Source organism: Nycticebus coucang, chromosome 17 (assembly GCF_027406575.1).
Source record: "Nycticebus coucang isolate mNycCou1 chromosome 17, mNycCou1.pri, whole genome shotgun sequence".
In the NCBI taxonomy this organism is placed as follows: domain Eukaryota; kingdom Metazoa; phylum Chordata; class Mammalia; order Primates; family Lorisidae; genus Nycticebus; species Nycticebus coucang.
Genome location: NC_069796.1, coordinates 49461902 through 49474000, shown reverse-complemented (window position 1 = coordinate 49474000; position 12099 = coordinate 49461902). Strand labels below are relative to the sequence as shown.

Genomic DNA, 12099 nt, shown 5'->3' with positions numbered 1-12099 from the left:
AGGGCCAAGGGTCAAGTGTAGCTGCCCTGCTTTGCATCTTGTGTGCATAGATTCTCCTTAGGGTGGTTATCGGAGATAAGTTTTGTATTGTCCTTAGTCCTCTGGTCTAGTATCAATTATCATGTTCATTGTGATAGCCCATTGCCATTTTCATTTCAAACACAGAACGTCAAAAGGTACCATTACGCACTTTCATTTCACAGGATGCATGAGCCCTATCTGCATGGGGCTGACATTGTGCCTCTCTCTTTGCTACTCTTTCCCTTCTCTGACCTGACTGTTCTAAGCCAACCAGCTTAATCTCATCTCCTGTGGCATGGTTATTGGTCTGGTATCTAAGTCCCAAGCCAAGCAACATGTGGCATTCCCTTGGCCACAGGAATTGGTTCAGGGGTGATCCAGCCGATCCAGTGCCCAAAATTTGGCTTAGTGGCTATGGGAGAAGATCTTATTCTGGGAGCTGTTGGCAGCCATCTTTGACCACAGGAAAAGTAGTGGAACTGAAAATTGCACAGTTAGACTTCCAAGTTACGATAAACACCACAAACCTTTTATTGCTTAAGTCTGAGTTTGAGTTTCTACTTTAAACAAAAGCCTTCCTACTGATGTGTCCATTTCAAAATTTCTATAGTAATCAAGTGTATGCTACTTATACACTCAGCGCTCCACCTTTCACTGTCATTATTATTACCCTGGCATAGCGAAAACAATGCCAGATCCAGTTTGGGCCTCCACCAACTAACTGTAAGGGTGTTTTGCCCAGGCTGGACTCAATTTTAAGGAGAAGCTCTAGAAATTTGAACAATTCTGTAAACTCATCAGGAGAACTTGAACAAGTTATTTCCTCAATTTGGGGATGACTTCTGGGTTCCTGTTAGGAAAGCTATAATATTAGTATTAGCATAATTTGGCAGTGTTCTTTCCTCTGGGTATCCATGGCCCTCCCCTAAATCCTGATTTAGCAAGTATGGAGCTTAGGCATCTGCTTATTTCTTGACCCTTTCCTCAGATCCGAATGTGGTGGTTTGTCTATGCATCATACACACTGGGTGCCTAGGACTTAGTTCCTCTGTTCTCTTTTACAGAAAAGACAGGTCCAAAAGGAATGAAAAGGATTTTTACTTTCTTTTCTAAAACTACTGATCTTTAAAGGTTTGTAGGCTCGGCGCCCATAGCTCAGTGGGTAGGGTGCCAGCCACATGCACCAGGGCTGGGAGGTTCAAACCCGGCCTGGGCCTGCTAAACAACAATGACAACAATAACAAAAAAACAGCCAGACGTTGTGGTGGGCGCCTGTAGTCCCAGCTTCTTGGGAGGCTGAGGCAAAGAAAATTGCTGAAGCTCAAGAGTTTGAGGTTGCTGTGAACTATGATGCCACGGCAGTCTACCAAGGGCGACATAGTGAGACTCTGTCTCAAAATAAATAAATAAATAAAGGTTTGTAGAAAAAGCAAAGCATAATTCTCTCCTTTCAAACCAGTGTTACAGGAGAAAGCACCAGGTTAATTTCCAGAGAACTCCATCCCAATACCTTTTTTCCTTTCCTTCTTCTGTTGGAATGAATGTTTGGGGATGAGATGTGACTGCTGTCATCTGGTGACCTGCCTTCTTTGTAAGACAAATCTATTGCATTACTCCTCCATCTGTGCGTAAGGAAGAGAATGGTCAATTTCTCCAGGGGCCAAGGAGAAGGTGCCCTCTTCCAATATACCTTGATGTTTCTCATTACCCTCTGGTTGCCAAGAAGCATGGAGCTATACTGACGGCTCTTCCTTGGGTCCTACCAGTCACCTCCTCCAATATGCAGTGTAGCTGAGAACCTTGGAAGATGGTGTCTAGTTAGTTCTGAGCTAGTGACCTTATAACTAGCAAGCCCACAGCCCAACAGGAGCTATTATCATTCTCAGGTTTTTCCGATTTTCTGATTTTTCTGATTTTCCCTTCTACTTATTTACAACCATCTGGTTATAAATATTTTCTTGAAGGTCTCAATTGGCTGTGCATTTTGGAAGTAGGCAATAAAATACAATAAAAATAATTAGACTCAAAGTTCTCTGCCTTACAATCCCTCCCACAGCCATCCCTGTTCCTAGTTAGAAAACCAAATCAGAAGCAGCTTGAGAAGATGGGACTTTTATTTCTTCTTAAAAAAAAAAAAATAACAAATAAATAAAACAAATATACTGGCTTGAATTTCCTTCCCTTTTCTTACTTTCCCCTTAAAAAAAAAAGCAACCACTATGAGAATCCTTGGTATAGGCAGACAGATGTCTCTTGGACTCACAGTGGAGGGAGAAGATGCTTGATACCAAGGGGTCAGAAAGAGGCCTGATGGGCAAGTGTGCTTCATTCAACCCTGGGCTGCTGGGTGTCAGCCATGTTCAGTGGGGGGTGGAAGTTCCTGGGCTCTCCCCAGAGCCCTCACAGTTCAGTTTTAACCTTGTGCATCAAATCCTTTTGGTCAATTTTGTCAAGGTCCTGGTACCAGCGGTTGTAAGCCAGCAAGGCCACATTCTTGGCAGCTACAGCCATCACCTCCACAGAGCTGGCTGCCCACTCCAGGGCATTGAGGTAGAAGAGTTGGTCATGGAGAGCAAACCTTGGGAGAGTGGGGCGGGAGCTGTACAGGGGGTGGGCCTTCCACTCAGCTGTCTGGACTGAGTAATAGGAACGGAAAAGGGTCTTCAGCTGGGTCCGAAAGAGAGGCTTTGGGGAATGGACTCGCCAAACAGCTGCCTCCTGGGGCTGCTTCCGCCGGAAGTTGGCTGAGATATTGACAGGACAGATGTTGTCCAGAGTGCAAAAGAAGCTGGGGAAATCTGTGGTAAGGATGCTGGCAAAGGGGAAAAGCTTAGGGTCTGGGAAACCAAAATAGGAAGAGTTGAGGTAGCCGTGGACCAAGGAGATGATGCTGGTTTGGAATGAGCCCTGGACGTCATCAATGGGTGGGTTGAAACCTTCAAAGGTGAAGTTGCTGCTGTTGCCGTCCAGGTGCAGGGGGGTGGCAATGACCACGATGTCATACAAGTCGGAGCTGTTGCCTACTTCATTCTCATACCCTACCTGGTACAGGGCTTTCCCTTCTGGAGGTGAAAAAGGGAGCAGAAAAGTCAACTTGCTCCTTTGGCTTCTCCTCACCAAGCTTTCACCTGGTCTCCAGCATTGAGTGTACAAGGAGACCCTGGCACCAGGAGTAGAGCTGGGCTAGGTGGTGGATCTGGTCTTTCTATGCTGGGGTAAAATCACAGGGTGAGGACCAGACGGGGAGTCAGGAAACCCAAGTTCTTCTCTGGTTTTGCCACTGACTGGCTGGGGAGCCTGAGGAGGCTGCCAGAAAGAGGCTAGACTGATTAAGGCTCAGCTTCCTGGCTCTCACATTGAGACAACAGCACCCTCTAGTGTCCCTCGGCAGACTAGGGCTTCCCACTGAGATTTAGTAAATACTCCCCAGAACAATAGACCAAAGCTGAGCTACAGGGAAGGCAGAAGTGTCTGCTGGCTAGCAATGTTGTGGATGGCCGTGCGCCCTGCTCTGTCCACTCACCTGTGCTGTGCAGGGTCACAGAGGTCACTGTGGCATGGATCACGTTGGCCTTGGTGAGCTTCAGCAAACCGGAACAAACCAGCTTGTTGCCTCCCTCCACAGACCACAGGCTGCCTTGGGCTCCGGCTAGTGACATGGCTCCTGGGCAAAGCAGGAAGAGGGCCGGTGGGTTCTCAGAACCAGCAGACAGTGAGCTGGGAAGTTCAGCACTATTCTACTGGGCTCTAACTGTGGGCACCATGAGGCAGCAAACATATAGACAAATACGACAAAATTTACCACGCTGTGAGGTGAAAACACTGTTCTCAATGAAAAAGTTAGCTCTGAGAACGACCACATATTGCATGATTCTATTTTTTACAGAATGCCCAGAACGGGCAAATCAATAGAAACAGGGAGTAGATTTGTGGTTGTCTTGGCTGGAAGACTGTGGGGGTAAATGGAGTTTCTTTTTCGGGTGAAGAAAATGTTCTAAAACTGATCATGGTGATGATTGCACAACGTTGTGAATGTACCCCAAGCCACTGGATTATATACTGTGAATGGGTAATTGTATGGTATGCTATGAAGGACACACACAGGACAATGGAAAGAGAGAGAAGCCACACTGAGGGGACACTAAGCAGGACCTGATGGCTAGGAAGGAGCCAGCGTGTCAAGGGCTAGACAGACGGTATCCTGGACACAGGGAGGTGCCTATTAATACAAGCCTTTCCATTCGTCAGTTTAGCAAGGATGTACTGAATGCCTGGTATGATGCAGGCACCATTCTAGGGTTTGGAATGTATTAGTGAACACCAGTTTCCCACCTTTGTAAAGCCTACATTCTCTGCTGTCATGGCCTGTGCTGGAGGTGGGCTATGCACAGGCCCATCTACCCCAGTAATGATCTGGGAAGATCAGATGCTCAAACACATCAACACCCAGGGGCTCAGGGGCCTTAGTGGGGCATTTCTTTGAGCCAAAATGTGCCCAGCGGAGCACCACCTCATCATTAACATGGATACACACGTGAGAGATTACAAGGCAATCAGGAGTGATAGATAGAAACACGCTGAGCCTCTGATCCGAGCCTTGCTTTCACTGTCTGTGGAAATGGAGTGAACGCCGTCCCCTGCTAACTGGGAGGATCAATGTCAGAATCAAATAGGAACGGCGCTGCAAAGTGCCTAGGCACTTTGATGAGCTGGATAAAGGTGAGGTTATCACAGCGGGGCACCAGGGGCAGGGCAAGGGCAGGTGGCGAGGGTTAGATGCTCACCAGCAAAGGCAGGCATTGCTGCTGACTGGCCATAGCTGGCCCTCAGGACGGCAGAGACGACATCGTCAATAAAGCGCTGTGTGACGCCCACCTGGAGCAGGGACTCGGTCACAGAGCGCTGGGTCATGTTGACAAAGGCAGATTCCCCCAGAGAGTAGAGCAGCTCCTCCACGCCCGAGAAGGCATAACCATGGGCCTGGTACTTATAGATCCTAGAAGACAACAGAGCTATAGTCCTTGTGCACAAAGGCTTTCGGCTGAGTACCTGCTGCTGGGTCCCTGTGCCAGGGAGGCCCACCAGGAACTTGGTACCTCCTTTACATAAGGAAGGATGGGAGAGGAGGTGGTGTGTTCCTGTTGGCCTGCTCTCTGCCTGTAGTGGGCCTGTCCCACCTAAAGGGACAGTGTAGAGGTAAGGAATCCCACTAGATCTGGTTCACATCACAGCTGCAGAATGACAATCGTGTCACCTCTCTGAGCCACTGGCTCCCTCAGCTGGGCCTGCCAGGCAGCAGTGCCCATGACTCACCTCTGCTGACACAGCCTCCTCTCCAACTGTGTTGGCTTTGCCCTTGCTTTTAGGACCACCTTGGACCTGATGACAGCAGCCTCAAGCCAATACTGTCACTCTCTCTGCTAGCCCAGCCTGTCCTCTCCTTTGGTTTGATCAGACAGGGCTCCCACTCATTCCCACATCTTGTCCCTCTATTGCTTGCCTAATCTCAGGGACTGGCTGGCATTTGATATTTTGCCTATTCTGGGGCTGCTTTGTAAACATCTTGAGTTTGGTTTCAATGGGACATCAGATGGAGATGTCCTGAAAGCAGACAGAAATGTGAGTCTGGATCTGAAGGGGGAACTAGAGTTGACGGGGAGGAGTTATCTCTTACAAAAAGAAGTCAAGATTATAGGTCTGGATAAAGTGACAAAGAAGAAAAGTATCAGAAAGAAAGAGGGGTAAGGCAAAGCTTTCAAGGGCATCTAGAGGATATAAGTTCCCTTAACAGCACAGTTATAAGGGAGTGGAGAATGGACTAGGCTTGCGTGCCTGCCAATGAAGGCAGATGAGACTGTGCCTGAGAAGCAGCCTCTGCACTGGGACGGAAGCAGTGAGCACCTTCAGGAGGAACTCCAGAGGAAAGGCAAGTGACAGCTTGGTGAGCAACAGGATAGAGTGAGAATAGACCATGTGTCCTCCATACCTGAGACCCAAGGTGATGGGGAGGTGAAGGGACCATGATGGAAAAGCTGGAAGTCAGCAAAGTTTGGAAACAGTGACCCACAGGCTGCGCTGCATCTGCACTGTTTGAAGATGTATTGGTTTACAAATGCTGAAACACTGGGAGATTTCATATTACTCTGGACTTCCAGCTTCTGCGAAACTGGAAGATCTAGCCACATGAGGTGGGCATTGCACATGGCTGGCCCCAGCCAACTGCAGGGGAATGCTGGCTGCCTCCTTCAGACAGGGCCTTGTTCTGCAGCTCACCTACTCCCCTCTGCCCCTGTGCTCTTTTACCTGCTGTTTCCCTGACTCACATCCTGGTTCAGCCTTGCAGGTGACTGCATTTGCAATGCATGCTTTTATCAGGGTAGCAGAGGAACAATACCAGAGACCAGGCCTGCACCCAATAAGGCCATTCCTCAGGCCAGGGGCTTGCTCTCAGCCTTCCCAGAATTGTGCTGGGCTCTCACATCGGGCAAGGACCTCTTCCTTTTTCATAAAGCACCATCAAGCTGGTTCCTTCCCTGCCTTCTCCCCTCCCACCTCTGGAACACCCTTCCCATGGCTCTAGCTCCAGCTCTGCCAGCCCTACCTCATAAACTTCTCCATGACCTCCTCCACCCACATCTGCAGCCTCAGGAAGCTGATGCCGTAGTGCCACCAGAGGCGGAAGAGGTTCAGCAGGTACCAGTCAGTCTCCTCCAGCACGAAGTGCTCCCCGCTAAAGATGGCGCTCCTGCCCACTACCTCGCGCCGGTGCCTCAGCCCTGTGGAGATGAAGAGGAGGCCCTCAAGTCCCCTTCAAAGATTTGGGGCCTTCTTGATGCCAAGTGGACATGGTTTGTTCATTTGTGTTGCTTGTTTTTAAAGAGCAAACAGATGCAACTGGGAAGGTGTTTATAGCCTTCCTAGGATCTCACTAAGCCACCAGCAGGAGAAATTTATATGTCATCCCAGAATGTCCAGGAGCTGATAGCTACAGGACTTGCTTTGAGATGGCAGCCCTAGGCACCAAGATCACATAGAAAGCAGTCTCATAGCCTTCCTGTACTCCACAACTTACAGAGCAATGGATTCCTAAATACAGATATATCTGCTATGCTCTATTCCTTCTCTCATATACTATATATGCTGCTCTGCACCTTAACATACTGCGTCTTGGAGTATATTGTACCTGGGCATAAAGAACTTCCCTATTCTGGCTGCTGAATAAAGACTGTGTATTTATTCAATAATTTTTTTAACCCCGGTTCCCAGTGTGTAGATAGAGGTTGTAATAGCAACCTTTTACTATTACAAACAATGCCGTAATGAATAACCTTGTTTGTATGCCACTTTGTATATCTGCCAAGACCACCATTAGGATCATTTCTGAGAAGTGGAACTTCTGTGTCAAACAGTATGTGTATCTGTGGTTTTGACCAACGCTGTTGGATTGAATCCTAGTTCTCTTGCTTAATAGCTGCATGGCTCTAGCTGAGGTATATGAATTTTCTGAGCCTCAGTTTCCTTAGGAGCTCTAACATTCATCTTACAGTCTGGTAGGGAAGACTGAAAGTAATTCCTACATACCACCTAGAAGGGTGCCAGGTATCTGGCCCCAGCTTATGGACAATAATATCATCATGATTATTTCAAGGCAGCAAATTGAAAGGGAAAGAAACTGGCCTGGGAGTCAAACCTGAGTTCTAATCCCGGCTCTGCAACTAACTCACTGTGTAACCTCAGGCAAGTTCCTTCCCCTCTCTGGTCTCAGCTGCTCCATCTGTAAAATGAGGAGATTGGGCTACATGACCTCCTGGACATGACAGTCTAGGCAGTCTGGGAAGGGTCTGACACTGCCACCAGTCCCAGGGCTGCACTCACCCAGGAGCTTGACGAAGTCCTGCATGTGTAGGCTCAAGGAGTGGAAGGAGGCGGCTCCGCTCTCGTAGTGCTGCTTGTTGACTGATATGGTGGCCAGGCGGCCGCCGACAGTCCCCTTCTCATAAACATCGATCTGTACCCGGGGTCCAAAGTGCTGCTGGAGGAAATGGGCCACAGCAGAGCCCCCAATTCCAGCCCCAACCACGGCTGTCAGCAGGCCCAGGAGGCAGTCATGGGAAGAAACAAGAGTATGGGAGTGAGAGGTTGCAGCTCACACCTTTGCCTCCTCCTGCACTGGTGGTTCCGAGGCGCTTGTACTTCACAGGCCTTCAACATTTCAAAACGAAATTTGCAGACTGAGTTGTCAGTAGAGCTATTACTAATACACAAAAGCAAACCTGAAGTTGCTTCCTTCATTTAAAAAAAGATATTACAGCAGCAAAACATTTCAAAATTCAGGATGACCTTTTAAGGGGAATAAACTTAGTTTTATACAAAACTCACTGCATTGTTCCAAATTTTCTTCTTTCACTATGAATTGATAAAAATAGCTACTGAGCAGTTCTGTTTGGTGGATCAGTGTTTGGAAACCACTCCTTAATCCAGGGGGTCGAAAACTACAGCTTGCAGGGCAAATCCAGGCAGATGCCTTGTTTTTGCAAACAAAGTTTTTACTGGAACTTAGCCATGTCCTTTCTTTTACTGATTATCTATGGCTGTTTTCATGCTAGGAAGAATTGAGTAGTTGCAGCTGGCCTGCAGAGCCTAAAATATTTATTCTCCGGCCCTTTTCAAAAAAAGTGTGCTTACCCCTGGTCTAAACCAACCTGCCACCTGACATTAAGATAACGTTTATGTCTGTGTTTAACAAGACTGGAATGCAACCTAAGATGGGTTGCTCAATACCTTACAGGGCACTCCATTCCAGTTTGGACTCTTGTCACAAAGTTTGAGCTTGCTGAGGTCTTTTTTTGGGTCTTATCGTTCATTCACTGTCTTTAATACGCTTCCCACCTTGCTGCTATTTACAAACCTAGCTTACATGCATCAGTATTCTCATCCAAGTCACTGTTAAAACCATTTTTCTGGACAAGGCTCAGAAATGCTAGCAGGAACTGCTGCCTTGACAGATCCTAACCCTGTGAGAGATGGGTGAGCCAGCAATGAAGCTATTGACCTGGACTACCACCTTACTCACAATTTTTGCCTACTCTGTTCTGAAACACTGCTTTCCTCTCATCTCATAGTCCAGTAACCCTATTCAGAAAGAAAATGAGAAAAATCTGGTGTAATTTGTCCTTACTGGACCCATGTTGGACCCTAGGACCACCATCTCCTGTTAAGTACTAAATTAAGATGTGGCCACCCTTTACTTATTCCCCTCCCTGCCCTACTCTCCTGACACTGCACCTTGTCTGTGTAGACTTCCTTTAATGTGGGCCACGCCTTTGCTGGAGTTGCTCCCCTTGTCAGGAGTACCCTCACCCTGTGCCTGACAGCCCTCAGATGTCGCCTGTAGCTTGGCTGGATTGACCATCTGAGATGAGTCAGGTGTCACTCCTGAATATTCACACAGCACATTACCCAAGCCACACTGTATTTAAATGTTCTGTTTTAGGACACAGAGAGCACAGTCACGACCTCCCGGATCCTAGCAGGTGTGAGAGTTCATGAAGTACTTTTTGTATGCTGAAAGAATAAACCACTTCCTCTTTCTCAGTATTTACAAAGCCACTTTCAAGAATGCTCTTAAAATTAGGCACTGTGCTTGCCTCCTCTCCTTTTTGTAAAGAGTCCCAAATTACCCATTTTTTTTTTCAGAGAATTTATATTACAAAGCCCAGAAGCTGCCCAAGAGCTATCAGAAAGCAGAAGACATCAGCTCATTGTGAACCAGCTCATTCAACAGACACAACTGATACCCACTCTCTGGTTTATGGTGTCATGCTGGGGCACAAAGATGTATCAAACAGGGCTTCTGTACCCCAGGAGCCCAGCATGGAGTGGGCATACAGAGTGATGTACAATTTAGCTATGACAACTTGTGACAAAGTGCAGAGAATTGCAGAGTCCTGGGGAGGAGGCAATGAATTCTGCCCCAGAGGGTGTGGGGACACAGGCTTCACAGGGGGAATAACACTTGATCCCTGCTGCTGGCAGACAATCAGCTTTGCTAGTGAGCAGAAATGCATACTCTGTAGAGAGAACAGCATGAGCTGGGCAGCGTGCGGAACTATATGGCTGGGTTTAAAGGGTACTGATGCCACACAAAGCATTCAGATCTGATCCTGCAGGAGCCTCATGGAGCAAGATGTCTAACAGGAAGCTTCTCATTCTTGTTGTGGGTCGAGCCCAAACCACAGAGGGCGGACACGGGCTCCTGTCAGAGAACCGAGGAAAATCAGGAAAGCTGAACGGCAGTGTGGTATTGCCACAGTGCAGCCGTTTTTCTGGGAGGAGGTCCTGATCCTTTCTTCAATGGTGAGAAATGTCCTGTCCTGCTGCCTGTTCTTAAGAAATTGGTGAGTGGGCGGCGCCTGTGGCTCAAGGAGTAGGGCGCCGGTCCCATATGCCGGAGGTGGCGGGTTCAAACCCAGCCCTGGCCAAAAAAATCACAAAAAGAAAATCCTTTAAAGAAATTGGTGAGTACCCTGCACCCTTGGATACTGCCTAACTCTTTCCTACCCTCCTCCAAAGCTTAGCTCAAAATCCACTTTCTCCATGAGGTCTTCCCTAGCTCTCAGGATTTTTTCCTCACAAAGCCCTACACTCTCAGTCCAATCTGATTTCTGACATGGTTCAGTCTATCTTAGCCCTTTATAAACTGGGCTGTGGTTTTGTAACACACAGAGTTTTGGCACTGCCTTAGTCCCTGTAAGTCTATGGTGCTTCCATGAGCTGTCCCAAGACACTTCTGCCAGATGAAGGGTAACCTAGTGAAGTAGGGACTCTGTCCTCCCACTCCAAAGCCTAGCATCTCTGCCTGTGGGAATTTTATGGGCGAGAGACCTGAAAAATCTTCGTGAGTCATGTAGAGTTAAAATGACAATTGTTGGGGGTGGGGGAAGCAACTGTAAATACATATGGAACTCTGATGATGATATGCACGATGAAGTATTTAGCAAAGCATCCTGTTGTCTGCAGGTTATTTTGAAATGTATCAAAATGTAAGATGGACTCATGGATGGACAGAAGTGTGTGTGTTAGGTATGTGGTAAAGGAAGTATATTAGCAGTTAACGGCAGAATGCAGGTGGTGTGGGTATACAGATGATCCCTGTAAAAAAATTTTCAATTTTGCTGTATGTTTGAAAAATTTTGAAATGAAGTATTGGAGAACCACACAAATAATACACATATAAATTGACTTATCACAAGTTCCCCACTCAGCAAAATCTCCAGCAGATCTACTGTCTCTGTAAAGAAAGACTGTCTCCTATGTGCCCAAGGCTCTGGCTTAGGTGTTACTTCCAGAAAGCCGTCTCTGGGCCACAAAGACTGGGGTGCAGCGCCCTTCCTCTGTACTCTCCCTACTTTTTCAGCTCAGCACGGACTTCCCGATATTGTGAGGTCTGCCCTCCAAGCAGGAACTAGAGCACTATGCTACACAGATGGCCCTCAACAAATCTTTGCAAATGCCATTGTCCAGCCCCTGTCCTATGTCATCCAGGCGCCTACTAAGGAGCCGGGTCCACACTAGATGCTCAGTGACCCTGGACCTTCGGTGAGATCAGCGACCAGTCCTGTCCAGGCCTCTTTTCCGTTTCTGGTGACCCTCTTTCCATGCCCATACCACCCTCCCCATCACCACCAACCCTACTACGTCCCCATCCCTTGCCCTGTCCACGTTCCTCGCCTTTCCTCCACCCAACTCCTCTCTGAAGCACCCTTCCTTCACCTGGTCGCCCTCCCTGCCCCCACCCAGCTGCTGCAGGCTGAGAACCCTTTTCCCGCCCCTCCTTCCCCAGCTCGACACCACCCCATCCCGCCCCGCGTCCTTCCCGCACCGATTTTGCCGGGCGGGGCGTCTCCGCCTGCAGCTGCTGCGGCGAGGAGCACGGCCAGCACGGCGAGGAGCGGGACAGCGCGTGCCATGGCGGGCGGCAAGCCGGGCAGCACGCCGGGGTTCGGGCGCTCGCCGGTTGGCGCTCTGCTCACCGCCCCGCCCCGGCGCCCCATTGGCCGTTCCGCCCTCCAGCCTCGC

General features: G+C 48.5%; 1 protein-coding gene across 1 annotated transcript; it reads right to left on the bottom strand.

The window, feature by feature from the left end:
- Positions 1-2133: 2133 nt before the first annotated feature.
- On the bottom strand, positions 2134-12042 carry PCYOX1L (prenylcysteine oxidase 1 like). The gene is made up of 6 exons (XM_053567091.1): positions 11903-12042; positions 7897-8103; positions 6623-6797; positions 4806-5017; positions 3545-3685; positions 2134-3083 (listed from the first exon to the last, which is right to left on the bottom strand). Exons 1-6 carry the CDS (start codon positions 11988-11990, stop codon positions 2422-2424), a joined length of 1485 nt encoding a protein of 494 aa, XP_053423066.1. The 5' UTR covers positions 11991-12042; the 3' UTR covers positions 2134-2421.
- Positions 12043-12099: the final 57 nt, after the last annotated feature.

What these genes read in the sequence shown, in the direction of transcription:
- PCYOX1L (XM_053567091.1), bottom strand. Translation starts at nt 11,990, where the DNA reads ATGGCACGCGCTGTCCCGCTCCTCGCCGTGCTGGCCGTGCTCCTCGCC. An exon ending in CGCCCCGCCCGGCAAAATCG is followed by an intron (nt 8,104 to 11,902) that starts GTGCGGGAAGGA and finishes GCCTGCTGACAG; the next exon opens with CCGTGGTTGGGGCTGGAATT. An exon ending in GTCATGGAGAAGTTTATGAG is followed by an intron (nt 5,018 to 6,622) that starts GTAGGGCTGGCA and finishes GTTGTCTTCTAG; the next exon opens with GATCTATAAGTACCAGGCCC.